This window comes from Manis javanica, chromosome 13 (assembly GCF_040802235.1).
Source record: "Manis javanica isolate MJ-LG chromosome 13, MJ_LKY, whole genome shotgun sequence".
Taxonomy (NCBI): domain Eukaryota; kingdom Metazoa; phylum Chordata; class Mammalia; order Pholidota; family Manidae; genus Manis; species Manis javanica.
Window position 1 is genome coordinate 69359005 of NC_133168.1, and position 24942 is coordinate 69383946.

Below are 24942 nucleotides of genomic sequence, written 5' to 3' on the forward strand. Positions count from 1 at the left end.
TCTCTGACCCTCTACTCAAACCTCTCCCACCACTCCCTTACAGCTGATAACCTTGTTCTTTTTTTGAGGAAATGGAAACAATCAGGAGAACGCTTTTCCCAAGTTCCTATTGCCCACTACTTATATCAGCACAAATATCCTGCTGCCTGCCTTCCTGTTCATTTGCATGAAATACCTGCTCTCTTAGAAAAGGCCAGTCTCTCCACTGTGTACTATGGCCCTCTCTCATACTCAGGAAATTTGCTCCAGCAATTCTCCCTTTCCTGTGACACCAATTCCCCATCTCCACTTGATGTTCTCATTGGCATACATGCAGGCTGTTTTAACTTCCATCTTAAAAGTCCTCTTGACCCTACGTCTCTGTTCCAGCCAATGCTCCACTTTTCCCCTTGTCTCCAATGTACCTGTGCCTATTCTTCCACAGATGCACTTCCACCAAGCTTCTGCCACCCCAGTTCTACCAAAACTGTTCTTGTTAAGGCCATCAATGATCTTCACGTTGCTGAATCTAGTAACCACTTACTCATCTCCGACTTACTTATCAACAGCATCCAAAATTGTTGATTACTCCTTGACCACATCACGTCTCTTCCGCGACACATGCTCCTGATTTTCCTCATCCCACAATGGTCATTTAGTCTGTCTCCTCTGCTGGCCTTCCCTCCGGCCCACTCTCTTGACATCACTGTACCTCCAGCACTCCAGTCTTTAGCTCCTCTCTGTTCTATCTGCATTCACGTGCTTGGGGATCTCATGTAATCTCTCCCACTCTCCTTAACACTGAGAGTTGCAAATTTATCTTGCCTCCTTACCCCTCCCCTCCCTTGAACTCCATACTTGTCTAAAATCCTCTTCAGCAACTCCACCTGGACTCCTTATAGGCATCTCAAATGCAAGATGTCCAAAAATAAGTTTCTGTTATTCTCCACACTTCCCCCCTACTCCCAGTACACACTGAAACCTGCCACAGTCTTTTGCAAAGCACCTCATGTCGACTCCACCTTTCCAGTTGCTCAGACACTGGAGTCATCCTTGACTCCTTCTCCCACTCCAGATCTGCTGGAATCCTCAATATATGCCAAATTATGCCACACCTCTGTTCAGAATCTTCCAGAGGCTTCCTATCTCCCTCTGAAGAAAAGTGACAGTATCTGCAATGGCAATAAGACTCTGTGGCATGATGCCCCACTGCCCTCTGACCCACTGCTGCGGTCCCATCCCCCATCACCTATGGATTTGCTGTCTCCTGAATTTTCAGCATCTGCATTTCAAAAAACAATCTTTTCCAAAAAACATAAGCTTTCATCCACTGACATCACCAATGCTCTATTCATATGAAGTTATTTAAGCTCTACTTTCTTCTTAAGACATTTTGACATCTGTTTCAGTGAGAGATCCTAATATTTTATTGACAGAACAAAATAAGATCTTTTCAGATTAATAAAATTTAGACACCTGATTATTAAAGGCAAAAACGAATTAAGTGCGCCCCTGAATCTGACCAAAGGTCTTAGGGAAAGTTATTTTCAACTTTGGGCTCACACTTCTCATACGGTTTTTAGTGCTAACAACTCAAATTCTTACCATTGGACTCATGTCTATGTGAAATTCTTTTATGGATAAAGAAAAAAAACTGTAGACAAGAATAGAGAGGAAGGAAGTTGATGAAACAAAGCCCTGTGTGATGCTTCCTAGACCAGCTCCCCAGGGTCAGCAGCCTCGCTCACGCACCGCCCTGCCTCTCCCCTGTGGTGCATGCGGGGGGCTTTGAACTACTTTTACAACATCCTCCTTGCTTTCTGGGAGGCAGGCAGGGTTTGGCAGGACTTCCAAAAGAATACCATGAGAGAGCAAATGCTGTACTTTTATTTTTCACTCCAAATATTTAATACGTGGTTTGACTCAAGACTTAAGCAGTGGAAGCGTGTTCGGCCAGAACACTTGGGGGAAAGGAGCATTGGTTCCCTCCTTTGACACAGGCCAGAGTAACCCTGAAAGAAAGTTTCAGTCCACCCATTAATCAATCCATTAATCATTCATTTTAAAATAAGTCAGGCTTAGCCAAAAGTCAGTGAATGTTGAGCTCTCCAAAATCCTTAAAGATCTATATGTAGTGTATGACATGAGAGTCTGTTCAGCTCCCTGGAAGAATTTCCATCAAGAGCCTCTGCTCCAATCCAATCCCAGTATGGGGATTTTTCTTTGATTTTTGGAATGTGCCTATTGCTAATATAAACATTAATGTTAAAACTGTTCCCTTGTTCCTGCATGGAGTTCTGTTGTCTTTGCTTGCCCACACTCCAGCTTTGAAGTAGTTTTTAAAGTAAACATTTATATTGTAATGGAACATACACAGAGAAAAGCACACATATAATAAAGTGGGTGTTTGATTAATGAACACAAAATGGACACATCTGTGTAACCAACACTGAGATCAAAAAAGGACCCTTATCCAGCCCATCAGAAGCCCCTCCTAGTCTTGCCCACTTCTCCTCAAAGGCAATCTCTCACCCCTACCACTTCGAATTTTACAGACAGCTCAAATTAAATTAAAGATAGTTAAAATAATTCTTATACCCTTTCAACATGTACAGACATATACATACTACACTATCTTTCTCCAGTGAATAGACAGATGCCCTTTTTTTTTTCCCCAACAAGGCCCATTTCCATATTATCATATCTTCCTGTCTCTGACAAGGCTCTTAAGACCACAGATCATGGACCGCCCATCACGCGCCCCAGCATTGCTCTCTGTGAGGCCTGAGGGTATGTGGATAGGGCCTCTCTCAGGGAATACGCAGAGAGCAGAGCCCTTCGGCTGGATGTGGCAGGCAGTTCTAAGGAGGCCCCCAGGGCTCCCTGCTCCCTGATTTTCACACCCTCACGGGACGCTTCTCCTTGAATGGAGGCTGACCTGGTGACTGGTATCTGATGACTGGAATATTGTAAACGTAACACGGGGTCACTCTCGAGACCAGGGTGTGATCCCTCTTGCTGGCTTACATGCTCTGAGCTTCCATTCGGGGAGCTGCCGATGAGGAGGCTCACAGGGCCAGGAACTGAGACCCTCAGTCCCACATCCCTGAGGAACTGAATCCTGCCAATGACTGGACCGAATCCTCCCCCAGGGGAGGCACGAAGGCAGCCCCAGCTGGCACCAGGATCACAGCCCCGTGAGAGACCTGCAGGCAGACGCACCCAGCCAAGCCATGCCCAAATTCCTGACGACCTGCAGAAACTGTGTTTACTGTTTGTAGTTGTCAATATTATGGTAGTTTGTTACCTAGCAGTATAACTAATGCAGGAGAAGAGAAGAAAGAGCTGTTGAACTCATCAATTTCCTGGCCATAGTACAAGGAGAGCAAGAGGACACGGCAGACCATATGGGCCAGTAAACCTTTGAGTTCTTGGTACAATCCTGATGTCCCAGTGTCAGGTCAGGGCATATAGTCCTGTGATAGTACAAAATCCGGTGGATGCTGTTCAATGGAAAGCTGAGACCACAGTCTTTCTCCTGGGAGAGGCCTGAGTGGTCCTTCACCTCCTTAGCCTGTTTCCTGTTGCTCCCAACATGGACTGCAACAGGTCATCCACTGATATACATTTGTCTAGGCCAGTTCCTTCTCATCCTGATTTTCTTCATCCCTTAACCATGGGCCAGTTGTCAGCACCTCCATGATACTGTCCCAATGGCCTCAGATAGGCAGTCACTTCCCTCCTCTGGGCTAAGCCCAAGTTTGAATCAATACAGTACATATCACGTAGCATTCTAATTGTTTTCCTCTCTGCTTCCATTGTCCAGTGGGGTCCATTCAATGGCCCTGGTGTTTTAGAATAGTCTCTGGTACATAGTAAGATTCAGGAAATATTTGTTCAATAAAAAATTCATATCAGTTATTACAAATAAGACTAAAATCTGAACATACGATGACATATTACATTGAATGACCAAACAAATTTATCCACTCTGTACTATGGACTACAACAGATTTGCCATTTAAATGAGTTTAGTGATGTTTTTCATCATAAAATGTTACAAAATTTGGATTTTCTTTGTACACTTAAAACACCCCTTTGCCTTTTATTTTTCAGCCTCACTTTTGCAGCCTCTTAGGGAGTCTTCTGTTGACTAACCAGGACATCTGACTGAGAGTCACTCAGCCATCTCTTTGAGGCTGTGTCTTTTGACTGTTGATATTTCTTCCTGGGAAGATAATCAAACTCTTGATGCAAAAGTACATATACAAACCAGAATTAAACTGTAGGATATATCAAGGCTGTTCAGAATCTATAAATCTGCTAATTTGGGACTATTTGATAAAGTATCCTGGCCTCTTTCCATTCATACTATAATTTTAATGTAAAAGCAGGATGCTTTTTCTATGAAGACCCATTTTAGTTACAGGAGGCCCTGCGAAGAGCTTTAGTACATCCCGTACAGTCTCTCACTCCCATTGTGAACACACCTGGCCTATTACCCTGAGGTATAGATTTCCCACTGCCTGGCTTTCATGGTGTTTCCTGGCTCCAGAGCCTTCAGCTGAGAGTCACTAAATCTTTGCTGCATCTGAAATCTAGAAATTTTCTTCTGGATATAGTACAGAAGAATGGCATCCTTTAAAGAATCATGTAAGATCCAAAGATCTTATTAATATTACTATTTATTCTCATGTGTTACCTATCTTAAGCTCTCATTAACATTTATTGTGCTAGTTATAAGAACAAAAAAAAAAAACAAAAAATAAATTGCATATGTTCCTTACCTTCTAGGACCTTAACATTTGAAATTTTATACCAGAGTGAATGTAAAAATCAAGGACTATGAAAGGAAACCGCATTGGGTGCTATGGAGTGAATACTGTAGTGCTTTAGGGAAGGTCATCTCACCCTATATAGAGTATATTTGTTTTCGCTGCCCTCCCTGCTACCCACACAAACACACACCAGGGTTAACATGAATCTCCCTAAAGAACCAGCCATTCCTCACCCCACATCCAGAGTTTGTTCACAATCTGACATTTTTTACCTTTAATGTACTATTCAAGGTGCGGATTTTGTGGAGTTTCTCATTGATGGATGGATTTTTGCACCGCTTAACAAAGGACTTTCTCAGCTCCTTTTTGGTTGAAGGGCGTCGGTCCCCAAGAGGAGAGAGACTAGCTTGCTCTAATGATTTGTAGAGCTTCTCCATTTCATCATCTTCGGACACTTTTGTTTCTCCTATTAAAATAGAAAAAGCAATAACAATAAACCCAGTTAAAATCAAGGAGAGAACATTAGACACCAGGGTCCTAAAACAAGGTGCTGCTGACACCTTGAGTTCAAAGTTCTATTCTCCAGACTAGACACTATGAGACAATATATGAGACAATAAATGTTTGTTGTCTAAGCCACTCAGCTAACAGCAGTTTGTCATGACAGGCCACGTTCCCATTGAACGTGCTAGGGAAATACCTGCTCCAGGCCTCTCCCCCAGCTTCTGATAGTTCCTCGGCTCTTGGCAGCACTGTCCAATCTTCACATGTGTTTTCCCTGTGTGCACATCTCCATGTCCAAATTTCACCACTTTTTAAGGACACGGGTCATGTCGGATTAGAGCCTCATCCTGCTGACTGTATCTTAACTAATTACATCTGCAACAACATATGGGGTCACATTCTAGTGTAGGTTACAACTTCAGTGTAGGAACTTTGGAGGGACACAACTGATCTTGTAATGTCCGCTGCCTACCCTCCCAATATTCTTGTCCTTCTCAAATGCTTAATACATTCATACCATCCCAACATCTCCAAAAGTCTTAATTTATCCAATATCAACTCTTAAGTCCAAATCCTAATCCAAATATCATCTAAATCTGCTTTTGGTGAGACCCAGGGAATGATTCATCCTGTGGCAAAATGCCTCTCCATCTGTGAACCTGTGCAGCCAAACAAGTTATCCACTTCTCAAATACAGTGGTGGGACAGGAAAGCCCTAACAAACACAAACCCTAAAGCTTGAGAACCATTGCTCAAGATGACTTTTTAACATCCTTCCTAGAACTGTCCTCTGAAAGAAGGAACCCATCTGTGGTCTAGGGTTTTGAGCAGATAATGATCATTCCTTATGCTGCCAGACATTCCTCTCCCCTGCCTTGCTAGTCTCAGCCCAGATGCTTCCAGTACAGTGACTCCATCAGGACCCAGGGGGATCACATGTGCTAAGCTGAGCCGAGGGCAGGTCCATCATGCTGGCCCCATTCAGTGATTCAGAAATGAGCATTTGTCCTAGGTCATGTCAAATGGGGCCAGAGAGACTCAGTTCTGAGCCTTGGGTTGGGGCACCAGGGAAACAATTTCTCTTTTTTCCTCAACAGAGTGCTGTGATAATGTGAGCTGGAAGCTTCCAGGAATCATCCCAAGAATGATGAAAATGGAGCCAGCCTATAGGAATAGCTGAGACAGATCTTGGTGATACCACTGGAGCCTTCCCAGCATACGGGAGCCAATAGGTTACCTTTGTTAAATTACTCTGGATGCAGTTTTCAGTCATATGCAAATGACACAGAAAGTTAGCCAAAGAAAATCTTCATCTCTGATGTCGCCTTAATTTTTCACTAAGAACTTTTCAGTCCCTCATTCCTTCATTCTCTGAAAATAATCTTGGAAAATTACACAGATTTATTTTTCCACCATGTCCTCCTTAGTGTCTATGAGTTTCACATCCTGTCCTGATAACAAGCTTGATAGAGGTCCATATAAATAGCATGGCATTAGGATGAACTGAAAAAAGAGGACTCTCTAAAGGGTAAAGAAAAAAATATCAAGTGCATCAATATTCAGCAAACTTCACTTACAGTTTACTCTTGAAGATTAGAAATCTTCAAGTAATAATTAAATTTCTTCCATCAACTACTAGAAAGTTCCCACAGATGTTCCCAATACTCTTCCATAAAATGGAGAGAAAAGATGTTGGACTAACTTTGCAACTGACTTAAAATGTTGGTCAGTAAACCTCTCTGTTCTCTACCAAAACAGTCTCAAAAAAAAGGAGGAAATATTCAAAGCTACATTTACACATAATTGGACTTTTTGGCTTAGATTGTGTGCAGACATCAAAAATGGGATTTTTGTCAAAAGCACATGAAAAGATGCTCAACATCATTAGTCATTAGAGAAATGCAGATTGAAACCTGAATGAGATACTACTTCCTTCACATCCACCAGGATGGCTAAAATAAAAAAGACACAGAATGATAAGTGTTATCAAGGATGTAGAGAAATTGAGACCCTTATATACTGCTGGTGAAAATGTACAATGGGGCACCTACTTTAGAAAATAGTTTGGCAATTCTTCAAAATGCTAAGCATAGTTATCATATAATTCAGCAATTCTACTCCTAGATGTATATTCAAGAGATTTATAAATATACATTAATATGAAATTTATACATGAATGTTCATAGCTGCACAATTCATAGTTGACAAAGGTGGGAACAGCCTAAATGTTCATCAGCTGATGACTGAATAAACAAAATGTGGTATATGCATACAATGGAATATTATTCAGTAACCAAAATAAATGAAGTACTGATACATACTACAACATGGGCAAACCTTAAAAACATTCTGCTAAGTAAAACAAAGCAGTCACAGAAGACCACATATTGCATGAGTCTATTTATATAAAATGTCCAGAGAAGGCAAATCCAAAGAGACAGAAGTAGATGTGGTAGTTGGCTGGGGAGGGGACAAGTTAGAACAAGGAACACAGCTAATGAGTATAGGGGTAGAATCTGTGGTGCTGAAAATGATCTCTCATGCTCACTTTGACAGCACATACGCTAAAATTGGAAAATGATCTCAAAATAGATTGTTGCAGAACTATCTTGAGACAGTTGCACAACTCTATGAATACACTAAAAAAATCACTGAACTGTACATTTTTGTGTATGAATTTTATAGTATATGAAATATCTCTCAATAAAGCTATAAAAATAGGTTTTTATGAGATTACCTAATAACTGATGATACTTTCACAGCAGAAATACTAAGCACGGTAACAGTGGCGGAGATAAAGTGGAGGCATTAGGAAGTCCTGCGGAAATTAAATGAAAAGACATTTGACTCTTAGACCCCCTCCAAGAGTTAGGACTGAGGACTCTGGGAGTTTTCAGACACACAAGGACACAATAACTTTACATGTCCTTTTCTTTGCAGCTCAGCATGTGGGACTCTACTTCAAATAAAATCTAAATACATAGCTTTCAACACCACAGTATTTTTGAAGTAATATATATTTAATAAGCTTCCATAACAAAGAAGATAAATTGGATGGTTTCTTTAATTTTCCCCATGTTCACCAAGCAGCTCAATTGTGCTACTAATGATCATGATAGGAAATATAATTACTTTTGACTAATACATTAGTTTGTAACTTTGTCCGGGAAAAATTGTTCTATTAAGACCATGTATCTAATCTGATAGATATTAAATTGGTAAAGATGAAAATAACTTAAGAATCTTGGAATATTGTGGCACAAAGTACACTCAGTAAATGAAAAATAGGACTGGCTGTTTAGAAAATATTATTTAATATATTTATACAGATATGTGTTATATTTATGTTAAAAATTTCAAAGATTATCTCCTCACACATGCATTCCTTTCCCTGACTTAAACTTCGGGGCATTAATTATAAGAATGTGTGTGTGTGTGTGTGTGTGTGTGTGTGTGCGTGTGTGTGTGTGTGTGTGTGTGTGTGTGTTTATCTACAGTATATATAGCATGTGTGTGTGCACACAAGCAATCCTCCAATACACCATGAAATAGTGCAACTTTAAAATTACCACACAGGTAAAGTGTGCCTGTTGGTTGGGATTACTGAAAATCAGTACAGAATTCACCTAAAATATGGCTAAATGATGTGTGAAAAACACTGTCTATTTGGACGTTTAAAAATTGGAGATAGTAGTAAGAAGCAAGTATACTCAGGTAAAGTTAAAGCTGTTGGGGAAAGAGGAGACAAAATGAAAGGCAAGTTACCACTATGTTCTTGTCTACCAGCCACCGTCTCTCCTCAGAGGAAACCTAAAACTGAAGGACTATGTGTCTGACCTCTAATAACCTGATTGCAGAATCTCCTGCAAATGTAAGCACAGTAAAATAATGATGTTAGACATCAAGAAATACACCTATGAGCTTTTTTTGTGTTGTAATCTGAGGGATGTACAACCTATTGCTAAATACTTAAGGGACACCCCTGTGATCCAACCTGCCTGGTGATCCACAGCCTACCCAGGGACCTGCTGTTTTCACTGCTGCTAATGGCTGGTGCTCAGGTCTTCCTGGGGCCATAAAATGGGCATCCAATAATAATGGACAACAAAGGACCTGAAGGGTACAAACACACAGCAAATTACAGCTTGCACTTGACACCTAAGCAGAGGCGATTCCTTCCCAATGGCTTTACGAAAACAAGTGGTGGTATGTTTTACTCCTACAGAGCTATCCCTGCACCTTTAGAGGCTTCTCCATAAAGTAATTTTTTTAAAACCTCTCTTTCATCTTCTTCAGTAAATATTTTTATAAATAATATTTTCATACTAGAAAGCACTAGATTATTTCTATTATTTTACCAGATTATAAAAGGAGCAAGTACATAGATTGACAGAAAAGACCATGGGTCTCTCTCCCTTTGAAAACAGAAGCCAAGTTAATTATTTCCACCTCCTTTGTCTTCTGAAGCAAAATAAATGCATTTTGTCTGACAGTCAAGTGTTTCTGAAACAATTGTTACCCTTCCTCTCGAGGGTATATTTTAGTCTTCTTATGTAAAATAACAGGACTGTAATTCCCTCACCACATAAGGCACTTGATAGTCTATCTCATCTAGACTCACAAATCTTTTGCCAAGGAAAATGAAAGCTATTTTTATTTACGGATGAGAAAAAAAATGGAGAATTTTAAAAAACAGTAAACGATCTTTCCAAAATGTCAATCACTGATGGAATTAAGAATTAAACCTCAATTCCACACTGTATAGGCCCATGTGTATCTAGACCCTTCTTCTCAAACTTCAATAGGCAAGCAATCACCTAGGATCTTCTTCGAAGGCAGGTTCTGATTCAGCCAGCCTGAGATGGCACTGATTCTAAATTGTTAACGGGCTCTTAGATGATGCCAGGACAGCTGGCCCATGGACCGTCCTTGGCATAGCAAGGCTAGACTGCCTATCACCGATTTGTCAGGGAATACCAGCTTCAGCTCACAGGAAGACGAAAGGACTCCTATCACAACTAGAAGGTTGGGACTTGTCCAGAGAGTAGCCCTTATTTTCTCTGTCCCATGTCCTAATTTAAAAACATATCAGGCTTTGTTCAAAGGAGTATGTCCAGGCTCCTGAGCTGCAGCACTAGGATCTCACATGCTGAGTTAGTAGGAATCTCCGGTAAACAGGGGTGACCCTCTGCATCTGTTAGGCTGGCACAGAATGCCTCAAAGGGTCAGACTAGGAAACTTTCTCCAGACTTAGGTCAGTGATCTAATGATGTAGACTCAAGAGAGGAATGGTATTCTAGATCTTCCTTGGTGACATTAGTAAATGAGACAAAACAACATTTTAACTAATGGTTAGAAGTTCATTCCTTTCCAAGATTATGCCAAATGAATGTGCTATTCCCTGCTCATCCTCCTACATATCCCAGCCTTTTGTCTGCTTCTGACAGGACAGACAAGCTCCAGGAAGCCCAGAATTTGGCTGTCTAGAACACTGTTCGCAGATTCTCTCTTTAAACGCTGTACTTTCAACTTTGCCTCCTCCACTGTCTTATTTTTGGTGTTTCCTTGTGCTTTCTAGAATGAGGTTTTTATTTTCTATTTAGTCCATTAATGAAAGCTTCAAGAGACAGGATGGAGAATTCATATGCTACCTTTCTTATCAGAATTTGAAAGGAAACCTTTTTGAGATGGGAAAAGTCTAAATGATGTCCCAAGGAAGATAATGCTGGTTCTCAAACACCTGTCAAGGTTTAGGGAGAAAACAGTATTACCTGTTACATGTGCAATGTTGCAAGTGCTGAAAGAAAAGTAGATGGAAGGCACTTGTTACAAAAAGAGGAAATAACTACATAGCCATTTGAACATTATGTGTAGCTTTTAAGACTTTATGAATGTTATTTAATGTAGCACCTGATGCCAATAAATCAGAAGCATTTTACAGGCTTCCGCTAATTAGTGATTCTGACAAATCTACAACATTGCAAAAGACTTAGAGTCATAGTAACAGACACATTTAAATAATATAACTAAGATAAATCTGGATAACTCATTTTAGCAGTAAGACTACTACTGATTAAGACCATTAGCACAGTATAATTTTGAGAGCAAGATCACCCATTTCTGCCACCATTGTTGGGGCTGGGGACAACTATGATGTTTTGGCTTTTTCCTACATGGCAGGCACTGTGCTAACTGCTATTGTCTCCTTGTCTTTGTAGCGACCCTACCCGGAAAGGATTATTAATCCTGATATAAAGGAGAGACTGTCAAGACATAGAAAGTTTTAAAACCTTAACTAAGTCACAAAGGGACAAATCTAGGTTATGATCCAAAGCTCATAGTCTTAAACACTATGCTATACCATAAATATATCTGATGCATTTTCTTTTGAATAAAGCTCAAAGAAGATTTCAAATCAGATGATATACAATCACGAAGATGGTAGCTGACAGGACTGGACAGGCAAGGCTCAGATCACTTCCCCCATTACTCTGTCTTCCAAGGGGAAAACCCCCACCAGAGCCTCTCTTCTGAGATGCCCACGTTCTGTATCTCACACTCTCTTCTCACAGGACCCCAGGGCACCTGGTCTTAGGAAAGGAAATTCATAAGCCAGTCAGCAAACCCAGGATACAGGCTAGATAAACAGAATCTCTGCTTGGAGTGGTTCATCTGGGTTTCCCTCATATTTCTATGTTAGCTTTGCCTTCTCTGCCAGAGTCAGTCATCTAACTCTTTACTCTTCGATATTTGATGCTTCTATTAAGTAGAGCACCTCAGTACTCTTCTAGTGTGTTATTGATTTTATTGAGAAGAAGAAATCTAGTCTGTTGAGAAGTGTTTAATATTGTTCTTTGGTTTGTTATTATTGTGTCTTCTGAAAGTGATTTTTGGAATACTTAGATTGAGTCCATTGCCCAAGCATCTGATAAGTAGCTGTACATGCTTAAAACAGTATTTGATTTGTTTTTAAAATATGCTCTTCCAGAAATCAGCATAAGACTGTATAGCAATGATACTTCAATGAAAAAAACTCAAGCAAAAAAATATGCTGTTCCAATCATGTGAACACCAGGTGAAATATTTAATGTAGATATAAAATTTCTGTATCTGCTCACATCCTAAGAAACTTAAAAAAAAACATTGCATGCACACAGAAAAAGGCTTGTGGTTTTTTCTTTTTAAAATATATTTGTGAGGAGGAGACTAGATGGGAAATGAATGGGGGAGAAGGTTGGAAGACTACCTGAAACCAATGATACAGACCCAGGGAAGTGTAGACAAATGTGTCATCCTTGGCTCTGTAAACTGCTGGGACCATCAGACATGTGGATCCACAATGGAATAAGCACGAACTATAAAAATGGAAGACTCAGAAGAAGAGAAAGGATGTGTGTGGTGGAAGGAGGCTCCCTCCAGAACAAGGGTAAGGCAAGAAGAAGAGAGAAGTTACCGTCTCTCAATTTCACCAAGAAGAAAATGAAGGTTTGAGCAGGTAGAAGCCCTTCCCTTCAAAGATGGAGGTCTCTCATACTCTAGTGTGATCTATAAATACTTGTAAGTCATCCTTATAGGACATCCTCAGTGTACATGTTTAGAGTTATACATTTAAATATGGCTGTTAAAGCCTTACTAGCAAAACTTTACCCAGGAAATGATAATCCAAAACAGTTACAGTTATACTTCATTATATATTCAGGGGACTGAATGTGCTGGAAAACATGACTCATCCTTGACCCCTCTCTGTCCCATCTGCATTTGATCCATTCATTTACTCAATTTGTCCATCAAATATTCTTTACCCACTGTGTGCTAGGGTGGCATATTTTAGAGACTAGGCTAGACTAAAACAGACAAGAATCCTTACAGCGCAGTGATCTCTTCAAAATGTAACCCACACTCCCCAGTTACAATTCCTCCAAAACATTCCAGCACACTTAGAACAAAATCCAAATGCCTTACAGGACCCACAAGTTTTCACATAAGCCAGTTGCTAAGATTTCGCTAATCTCATCCTAGACTTGCCCTGCTACTTGGTTTCAGCCACACTGAATTTCTTTTTCTTTTCTTGAAACAGAAAATTTGTGCCAGTGCTAGAACACTTGCACTTTGTTTTCTCCCTGTCTAGGGTCCTTTAATGGCTGTTGTTCATATGTGTTGGTTCCTTTGTGCCATTCAGTTCTCAGATTGAATGTCACCTTCTCAGGAAGGTCCTCCATGACATCATCTAAATCAAGCTCCTTCCTCCCACCCCATTATTCCATACCCCTACCTATTTCCTGTATTGAACTTTTTCACTACCAGAAATGATCTTCCATATTCACCTGCTTATTATCTCCTCAACCTGCCAAAATAAACATGTACACCAGATTACAAATTCTATGCAGGAGGGCTGTTACCTCTAATATTATTCACAGAACTATCTCCAAATGCCCACGTGTTGCCAAGAACATAAAAGTTCCTCAATAAACATTTGTTAAACATTCATTATTTGGTCAAAAGTTCTCTTCTTGATCTCATTCTCTCCCCTTTCATCCATATACACATCAAATAAGCATAGTGAGCTAATTTTTTTATTGGATTCTTAAAAACTCAAGTAAGCTATACTTACTAAATTTCAAGTGTCTAGATAGGTCAAAGGTTAAAAAATATGCTTTTCAGCTGACTGAGAGAAAAAAAAGACAGAGGACCCAAATTTCTAATGTCAGAAATAAAACAAGGGTGGGGGAATAGCACCACAGATCCTGTGGGACCCTGAAAGGTTAATAAAGGAACACTATGAACAACTCTATTCCCACAAATTTGATAACCTAAATAAAAAATACCCATTTCCTGAAAACAATCTGTCAAAACTCACATGAGAAGAAACTGATGATGTTAATAGGTCTATATCTGTTAAAGATACTGAAATAATAACTAATAACCTTCTAAGAGAGAAAATGCTGGGCCCAGATGGGTTCACTGGTGAATTCTAACAAACAATGAAGGAAGAAATTATATCAGGTTGCTGTAATCTCTTTCAAAAGATAGAAGCAGAGAGAATACTTCCTGACCCATTCTAGGAGGTCAGCATTACCAACACCAAAGCCAACCAAATACATTACAAGAAAAGAAAACTACAGACTAATATTTCTCATGAACATAGATGTAAAAATCCTCAACAAAATATCAGTAGGTTGAATCCAATAATGTATAAAAAGAATTGTACACCATCACCAAGAGGGATTTATCCCAGTTATCCCAGTTTGGTACAACATCCAAAAATCAATTAATGTAATCCATTACATTAACATAGGCTAGAGAAGAAAAAAAATCACATAATCCTATCAATATATACAGAGAAATCATTTGACAAAATCCAATACCCAGTCATGACAAAAGCTCTCAGTAAATAGGAACAGAGGGGAATGTTCTCAACATGGTACAAAAGATCTACAGAAAACCTACAACTAGCATCATAAATGGTGAGAAACTTGAAGCTTTCCACTAAGATCAGTAACAAGGCAAGGATATTCCCTCTCTCACCTTTCCTTTCCAACACTGTACTAAAAGTGAGGCCCTCACTAATGCAATAAGACAAGAAAATGAAGTAAAAGGTATACAGATTGGGAAGGAAGAAATAAATGTCTTTATTTGCAAATTACATTGTGTAATATTCTGGAAAAGGTAAAACTGGAGCGGATAAAAAGATCAATGGTTGCCAATGAGTTGCAGAGGAGAGAGGGATGAATAGGTGGGGCACACAGAGGAATTGGAGGCAGTGAAAATACTCTGCATGGCACAATAATAATGAATACATGTCATTATACATTTGTCCAAACCCATAGAATGAACAACACCAAGAGCAAGCCCTAATGCAAATTATGAACTTTTGGCAATAATGATGTATCAGTGAAGTTCAGCAGTTGTAATATACTATTCTGGTGGGAGAATGTTGATAAAAGGGGACACTATGCCTGTGTAGGGTAAGAATACATGGGAAATATCTGCACCTTCTGCTCAATTTTGCTTTGAACCTAAAACTGCTCTAAAAATTGTCTACTAAAAAAATTATTTTTCACCAAAATATATAAAGAGCTCATGCACCTCAACAAACAAAAAGCAAATAAGCCAATTAAAATATGGGCACAAGAGCTGAACAGACACTTCTCCAAAGAAGAAATTCAGATAGCCAACAGGCACATGAAAAGATGCTCCACATTGCTAATCATCAGAGAAATGCAAATTGAAACCACAACGAGATATCAGCTCACACCAGTTAGGATGACCAACAACATCCAAAAGACAAACAACAAATGTTGGTGAGGGTGTGGAGAAAGGGGAACCCTCCTACACTGCTGGTGGGAATGTAAATTAGTTCAACCATTGTGGAAAGCAGTATGGAGGTTCCTCAGAAAACTCAAAATAGAAATACCATTTGACCCAGGAATTCCACTCCTAAGAATTTACCATAAGAACACAGGAGCCCAGTCTCAAAAAGACATAAGCACCCCTATGTTTATCGTAGCACTATTTACAGTAGCCAAGAAATGGGAGCAACCTAAGCGTCCATCAGTAGATGAATGGATAAAGAAGATGTGGTACATATACACAATGGAATATTATTCAGCCATAAGAAGAAAACAAATCCTACCATTTGCAACAACATGGATGGAGCTAGAGGGTATTATGCTCAGTGAAATAAGCCAGGCAGAGAAAGACAAGTATTAAATGATTTCACTCATTTGTAGAATATAAGAACAAACAAAAAACTGAATGAACAAAACAGCAGCAGACTCACAGAAACCAAGAATGGACTAACAGTTACCAAAGGGAGAGGGACTGGGGAGGATGGGTGGGAAGGGAGGGATAAGGGGGAAAGAGGGGTATTACAAGTAGCATACATAATGTTGGGGTGAGGGGGACCCGGGGAGGGCAGTACAGCACAGAGAAGAAAAGTGGTGATTCTGTAACATCTTGCTGCACTGATGGACGGTGACTCTGGTGGGGACTTGATAGTGGGGGGAGTCTAGTAACCATAATGCTGCTCATGTAATTGTACATTAATGATACCAAAATTAAAAAAATTATTTTTCAGTCTTACGTTTACTATAGTTCATGTAGTTTGAGGCAAATAGAATCTTATTTGTTTTGGTTTTAATTAGGAAAGTATAACGTTCTAGGGAGATAAATTATAAATTAACAAGAGGACAGTACAGGAATAGGTCTCTAAGACTTAAAATCTTATCCTGCTGTGAAGGGTCTGCCTAGAAAACTGACCTTAGAGATTTTCTCTTTCTAGTTACAATTTCAGACATGTGCTGGTATCATCCTTGTTCTTCACTCTTGATGATTAAGGAGACATGTATTCAGGAGTCTCCAGAATAGTTAGGAAGGGCCAGGAAGATATAGTTAAAGAGAGAAACAAGAGAATCTGAGACCATAAGGTTGGGAGCATCTCAAAGGACTACACAAGATTCTCCCCAGAGCAATTAGTATATGTTCTCAAGATTTGTAGGTCAAGAAAGTCACCTTCAAACCTGGAGCACACAGAGATTTCTCCAGCTTTGCATAACCATATCCCTAAAAGAGACCACCATAGCCATTATCATTAAGAAACATACATTCTTTTTCTGTAAAGACCATGATTCCTTAAATCGTATTATTGACTTCTTGTGACCTCTAAGCAGATAGCCGAATATCTACTCATGTTGGAAGTTAAAAATACTCTGCTAAAAATATGTTTGGTTAAAGAAGAAATTAAAAATTAAGTTACTCTTAAAATTTACTCTTTATAATGGCTATCAAAAAGTACTACATTACAGAAACAGCAAATTCTAGTCAAAGAGGTACTCAGAACCTGCACATGTTTAGTAGGAAAAAAAGATATGAAAAGTAAATCAGTAAGACAATTAACCAAAGGGGGTAAAAAAAGGTCAAACAATATAAGTCTAAATAAAATGAAAGAATTTGTAAAGATAAAGCAGAATTTTAATAACTGGATAACAAAAAATAAAGTGAAATCAATAAAGCTAATTGCTTTTTTTTAAGAGTAATTAATGAAGCAAATAAACTTCAGGCAAATTCTGATCGCACAAGTAAGGAAAAGAAATGATGCACAAATACTAGAACAAAATAAAATGGCTATTACTTAAAAATAGGATTATGTATCTAGAAAATCTAAGACAAAAAATTAAAACAATTTCCAACTACAAAGTAGGGTGACTAGTATAAGACAAAGATGAAAAAAGGCTTCTATCCTTCCTGTCAGGCAATAAAAGGATTCTGTTCACATAAGTAAGAACTACAAATGGCCTTAATCAAACTTAATCAGATATGTGCTAGGCTCATAATAAGCCTATTTTTCTTAAAATCATAAAAAGGCGTGAATGGATAATACACCAGGCTCTCTGAAAGAATGACACAATGCTTTAAAGACTGCAATTCTCACCAAATTAATCTAAACCTTCTAAGGAAATTTTCATCAAAAGGAAATGTGATATTTTAAGTTATATTTGAAAATCAAATTCAAAGGATTACCTGGAAGATAATGCTAAGGAGAATAGTCCTCTACTGAATAACAAGGCATGTTATAAAGGTAGAATCCAGCTACTATAGTGACGAAGTAAACAAAACGTCAGTGCAAGAATATAAAGATTGCAGAAACAATCCCACGTATCCATAGGAATTTTTGATTCTATAAAGGTGGTAACATACGTTAGTGAGAAAAGAATCTGTTCAGTGGTACCAAGCAATGAATGCTCACTTATAAATAAATTAAGACACTTATAAGTGAAGGAGCTATGTTTTTGATCCAATAAGTGTGCTAATAGAAAATATAGGAGAATATTATTATAGATTGAGATAAGAATGGCCTTCCTGAGATGGATACAAAACCCAAAAGCCAGAAAGAAAATGATGACAGGTTTGACAACACAAAAATTTTAATTTCCATATAAAGGCATTGTAAACAGCTCTTTAGAACAAGTAATACACAGAGTAAACATTCATATCATCCTTAATAAAGTGTGACTATTCATAATAAATTAATAACTTCTAAAAGTCAACAACAAAATTTTAAATGCACAAATGAACAGGAAATGTATAGGAGATAAAAACAAATGACAAAACATTGGGAAAGGCATTCAATCTTACTGGTAATCAAGGTACTACAAAATAAAACAGAGACACATAATATGTAGGTGTATGAGTGTTTGTATGTGTCATTGTGTGTATATATGCATGTGTGTGTATATATATACATGTGAACACATGGTATACATGCACACACAGATGCATGTTGTTTTTGTTTATTGGGTTGATAAAAAGGACAGACAATTCTAGTCTGGCACTGAGGGCAAATAGGAGCACTCTAATACAGTCTAGATGAGAGACTGTCAATACGGCTTTTTTTTTTTAAGTTTTCAGTGTATTTTAACATCTTAATGCACTTGCCCTTGGACTTAGCAATTCTACTTTACCATAGGTACCTCAGAAAAAAAAGTTGCATGTACATACAGTGATATATACAGGAACACTTACCGTAGCACTCTTTATAATAATGAAAAATTGGAAATCACCTAAATGTTCAACAGCTGGAATAATTATCATTAATAATGCTGTACAGAGAGTATTATATTCATAGCATAGAAAAATACAGTTATCAAAAATAGATAAATCTCTACATTTATGTTAAAAAAAGAAAAGCTGTCAGAAAACTATGTGTAGGATAATCCTATTTATGTTTGAAAAAAAGACTTTGATGGTATGTGTATGTGCATTCTTGTGCATATATCCATTTCACTACTTAGAAAAAATAAACTCCAAACTGTAAACACCCAGAATGCTCCAAGACCAAAAATTTGTTTTCTTCCCCACTGCATCCCCAGTGCCTAGGAGAGTGGCAGCGAAACAATAAGAGAACAAATATTTCTGGAGTAAATGAATATTAATTTCAGTGAAGGGGAAATGGTAGAATTGAAAATGTAGTGGTAAAGTAAATCCTTTATTTCTTGATGTCTTTCTAGATTGTTTGAGATGTCATCAAGTATATTACAATACTTTTGCAATTAAAACATAAATAAAATTTTAAAAGATAAATATCTCTTTAAATGGAACCAGGTAATGTCATAATGTGTAATGAGAAACAGAATTATTGATAATAAAACAAAATTATTTTCAAGGTACTATGCCAGCCTATCTGCATATAGCTTTTTTCCCCCCCAAAAAATAAGAAAACCTACTAAATATCGGAGATTTCCAGTGCTGCTATGTGGCATGGTTAGTTAGTTTGGGTTAAAAAAGTATATTCATGGGTGATAAAGGAAAATACTAAATATCACCAGCCCTAAGACTCTTATAATATAGTGAAAGGACTCTGAGAGCATTTTGAGAAAGCAGAGTTTAGAAAGGACGCTCTTACGCTGAACTGTCCTGCCAAAGAAGAGGGTCTTTTGTATTTCCAGTGCAATAGGTGTGGCCCTGGGCTGGATTACTGCACAGGTGTTCAGGATTCCAAGGCACCTAATTTCAAATTGTGTTCAGTGACAAATGAAAAGATATTCACAATCCACCTTCAAATACGTAGAGAATTTTTCAATAGGCACATGGTATTTTCATGCTAAAAAGTCAGGGTTTAGACTGCAGCTAGTCAGAGCATCAGTCCCCTTGACTGCAGACTTTGAAAATCTGTTCATTGCTGCTTAACGTGGTTTAAGTCCTAATTTGCATGGCTGGTATAACACATAATGTCTCAGTAAATATGGTCATAAAGTTGATATAGAGTTGGTTTACATTTTAACACAAACTATGCCAGAAACTTATTATAGACATACTGTGCCAGGTTCCATAGTATGATTACCTTAATTATTCAATGAGCTACATTTAAAACTTACTCTACGTGGCTTTTTCAGGGCACTTGATTTTTTCACACACTTGATTCCTTTCCTCTCCAAGCCCCCAAGAGAACAGGTCTTTGGTTTTCCTTCTTAACAGGCCTCTTGTTCTAAGTCTCCTTTGCAGCCTATAAATATTGGGGCACCCCAGTGCTCTGCTCTCTGACCTCTTCCTTCCCTGTACCCTCTCTTCTAGGTTATGTCAATTAGCCCCATCCTTCAAATTCAGTCTGTATGCCGAAGATGACCCATTGTACACCTCCAAGCCCTGCCCTGAACTCCAGATTCACAACCACTGCTTACTTCACAGCATCTGAGCGTCATCCCCCAGCACCTGAGGAAGAGGCACAGTCTCCGTTCTCACCCGAACCCCTGTGGCAACAGCCACTTGCCGGCTGACCTGCTTTTGTCAGCGCTCCCCAGGAGTCACAGCAAGCCTTTTAAAACACAAGTCAGATAGCGTCGCTCCTCAGCCCAAACCTTCCAGCTGCTTGCCCTCTCCTCACAGTGGGGCCCGGAGTGCTTACTGGGGCTCTGCCTGCTCGGGTTCCGGCCGCCTCTCGCCTCACTGCTTGGCCTCACGCCCTCCATCTTCCTCCGCCTTGCTGCTCGGACTTCAGCGCATCCAGCCTGCCCCCCTGAAGGACCTTGTCCTTTTGCCTAGAAGACCCTTCCCCAGATATCAGTTCGGCTCAGTCTCTTCCCTCCATCATTTTTTTGTTCAAATGTCAACAAATCAGAGAGATTGACCAAAATAACACATCCAAGCCCCATACCTCCCTCAGCCCAGTCTAACCCTTCTAACCCCTTACCCTGCCTCTTGTAAAAACGCTATGGCACCTACACTACTGAGTATATTATGTAATCGTGAGTTATCTCCATCGTTTTTCCATCAGTCTCTCTCCTCTTGGAGTAAGCTTTAGGAGGGTGTTTATTTTTGCTTCTGTTTGCTTGTTTTCCTAGCACATGGCATAGTGCTTGTCAGATAAGAGGCACTTGATAAATACTGTTGAACAAATAATGCTCCCACACCCGGAGATGTCATCATAATATTTAGATGCTTCTATTTCTAGCATTAGGTGACCTCTACAGCTACACCAGTAGTTACAGAAAAGCATTAGGTAATGATTACCTAAGGAAAGAAATTCTTCTGATTATATGTGGTTTGGCTCAGGTTACATTTCACACAACCCTGGGTCTTGCTGATAATTTATTCTTAATTATTCTTAATCAAGTTGTTAAAATTCACACTCTAGAATCAAATAGAACTGCAATACAAGTGAAACTTTCATACTTAAAGCAATTTACTTACCCACATTAAGCCCCAGTTTCTCAATTAATAAAACAGAGGTGATAATAAAGTATCTGCTTCTCAGTTCATGTTAGTGGACACACACTAAAGGCTTGCCCTTTGAGATCAGGCACACCACAAACATGTCCATAACCACCATTTCTATCAGCTTTGTACTGCAGGACCGAGCCAAGGCAAGAAAATTAAATAAGAGACACAATGATTGGAAAAGATAAAGCAAAGGTATCATCATTCACAGAGACATGATTGTGCACATAAGAAAAATTTTGAAGATAAGTTATTAAAATTAAAATGAGAACTTAGTGATTTTGTCAGATTTTAAAAAAGCATTTTAAAAAATCAATTGCATTTACTTACACCAGCAATAGGTAGTTATAAAATGAAAAGAAGAAAAATATACTTTTTGAAAATGTTTAAAAATATACAATATGGTCCCCTCCTCCCTGCCTCTCCTGTCCTCCGTCCGCCCCATTGGCCTTTCCACTCCAACCCCACCGAGAAGGCTCTTCATCAGCGGCTGCCCTGTTGCCAAACTCAGTGACCCGTTCCCCAGCCTCCGCACCCAGCCTCCGTGCGGCTTCCAGCACGGGGGCCCGTCCCGTCCATTTTCGAGAAGCCCAGTCCTCTCTGCTCCTGTCACAATTATTTTATCTCAGCATAAATGAAGATGACATCATTTCATGGGCATTACATTACATCTCATATATCTGGGAGGTGGCATTCAACATGCAGCATGGTCCTTAATGCTGATATAACAACATGTGCTTATGAGAAATGCTGGGAGCAGGAACTAGAAAGAGGTGCCTGCTGTGCAGAAGCATGAAGGAGGTGACCAGCTGCTGCGAGGGGACAGGCATGAAGCCAACAGACCTTTGGTACAAGAAAAGTTGAACGAAGTTCTTCAGACAGAATACATGACCAGATGGAATCCGAACCTACACAAAAAAGTAAACGGCCCTGGAGATAGTAAAGATAAAGGCACAAATAAAAGACATTTTTCTCACTTTCAATCACTCTTAAAGATGACATGACTGTCTAAAGCAAAAATAGGAACAATGTATTGTGAGGTTATCTACAGAAGTAAAATGAATGAAAACAATAGCACAAAGAATGTGAAGGAATAGATGGAATATGTTTTGTAAGATTCTTATACTAAGGTAAAATGGACTAAAATTACTTGAAGGTGGATGGTGATAAGTAAAGATGTATACTGTAAAGCTTAGAACAACCACTAAAAATATTAAAAAGAGGAACTAATTGGCCAATAATAGAGATAAAATAGAATCATAAAAAAATGTAATCCAAAGACAGGAAAAAAGAAACAGTAATAAAGAATACATGGAATCAATAGAAAGCAACTACAAATATGGTAGAGTTAAATCTACTGTAACAATAATAACATTAAATGTAAATAGTCTAAACACATTCATTAAGAGACATGATTGTCAACTTGAATTAAAGTTCCAACTGTGTGATGCATACAAAAAATACTCTAAATACAGAGATATGGGTTCAGAATCACAAGATAAAAAAATACAACACACAAACACTAATCAAAAGAATGCTAGAGTGATTATATTAACATGACAGAGTAGACTTTAGAACAAGAAATATTACTAGGAATGGGAGGGACATTGTGTGATGATAAAGAGGTCAAATCTCAAGAATTTATTAAAACCTGAATGTACCTAACAACATAGCTTCATAATACATGAGGTAAAACTGCTAGAAGTGAAAGGAGAAGTAACATATTTGCAGTTATATTTGGAGATCGCAGCACTCTTCTCTCAGTAATCTACAGAGCTAGATTAAAAATTTAATAGGATATAAACTTGAACCATACCATCAACCAGTTTGACCTAATTGATATTTATACAGCAGTCCTCCATTCACTTTTTTTTCATGTGTACATTGAACATTCACCAAGATAATCATATGCAGGGCCATAAAACTAATGTGAACAAATTTAAAAGATTTGAAAACCTGTAAATCAGGATTTCTCAAACTTGTCACTTTTGACATTTGGGTCCAGATTATTTTTTTGTTGTGGAGAGCTTTCTTGTGCAATGCAGGATGTTTAAAGCATCCCTGGCCTCTGCCCACTAGAGGTCAGCAGCAAATCCTCTCTCCCCTCCCAACTATAGCAACCAAACTTGTCTCCAGGCATTGCCAAATGTTCCTTGGGGCACAAAACTCTCCCTAGTTAAGAATCACTGATATAAAATACGTATTCAAATCACAGCAAAATTTTAGCAAATCAAACCAAACAGTATAGAAAAAAGATAATAAATTATGCCAAAGTGAGTTTATCCCAGAAATGCAAGACTGATTCAGTTTTTAGAAGACTGGAAAAACCTACTTCACTAATAATATAATCATATCAATAGATATGGAAACAGTATTTTACAAAGATCAGGATCCATTCATAATAAAAGTTCTCAGTAAACTAGGAGTAGAAAGGAACCTCTTCAGCTTGATAAAGGGCCCTCACAACAGAGCTACAATTAGCATCACACTTAATGGTGAAAGAATGCTGTCAGATAAGATCTAGCACATGGCAAGACTGCTCTCACAGTTCCTATTCAGCATCATAGTAGAGGTCCCAGCCAATGCAATAAAGTATGAAAAAGCAATACAAGGTATAAAGTTTAGAAAAGAATAAATAAAACTCTCTCCATTTGCCAACCACATGATTTTCTATATAGGAAAGCTCAATGAATCTACACAATTTAAGAACACATTGCTAAGAAAATGAACAGACAAGTATAGACTTGGAGAAATTATTTGCAAAACATATCTAATAAAAAACTTTCCCATTTAGAATTTATAAAGTACTGTTAGAATAAAAAATAAAAACAAAGAACCCAATTTTTAAAAAATGGGCAAAATATTTAAAAAGATACTTCACTTAAAAAGAGAAATTGGTGTCAAGTAACATATGCAAAACATTCATCACCACTATGTATTAGAGAGATGTAAATTAAATCTACAATAAGATAACATTCTGTAAAATTAGAGTGGCTAAAAATTTTAAAAATTGTCACTAGTTATGTGTTTGTCTACATATTGAGTAACTGAAACTCTCATACATTGTTGATTGGAATTAAAAATGATATAATCACTTTGGAAAAATATATATATATAATATAGAGAACTAAATCTAAAAAAGTATTTTCAAGACTTCTATAAAGGAGATAATATATTATAAAGCTTTATGAAGAAATGTAAAAAAGACAAATTAGTGAAAGGTAAAGAGATCATTTTCATAAACTGGAAGATTTTAAAATGCAACAATTTCTATTTTCCCTGGATTAAATCTAAAGATAAAATACAATCCATGCCAAAATTACACAAAATTGTGTGTGTGTATTACTTAATTAGGTGATTCTAAAATGTATATGTAAGTGAAAACGGCCAAGAATGTCCCAAACACTCTTTAAAAAGAACAAGGTATGAAAACTTGACCTATCAGATATTAAGACTCATTTTTTAAAAG

General features: G+C 38.3%; 1 protein-coding gene across 5 annotated transcripts in view; it reads right to left on the reverse strand.

The window, feature by feature from the left end:
- The window catches only part of IPCEF1 (interaction protein for cytohesin exchange factors 1), a 161363-nt gene that overhangs the window by 6737 nt on the left and 129684 nt on the right, over positions 1–24942 (reverse strand). For all 5 annotated transcript variants that reach the window (XM_073219782.1, XM_073219783.1, XM_073219781.1 and 2 more), the window contains one exon: positions 5030–5223. In XM_073219782.1, coding sequence (XP_073075883.1) covers positions 5030–5223 — 194 coding nt within the window. The remainder of the gene's footprint in view (positions 1–5029; positions 5224–24942) is intronic.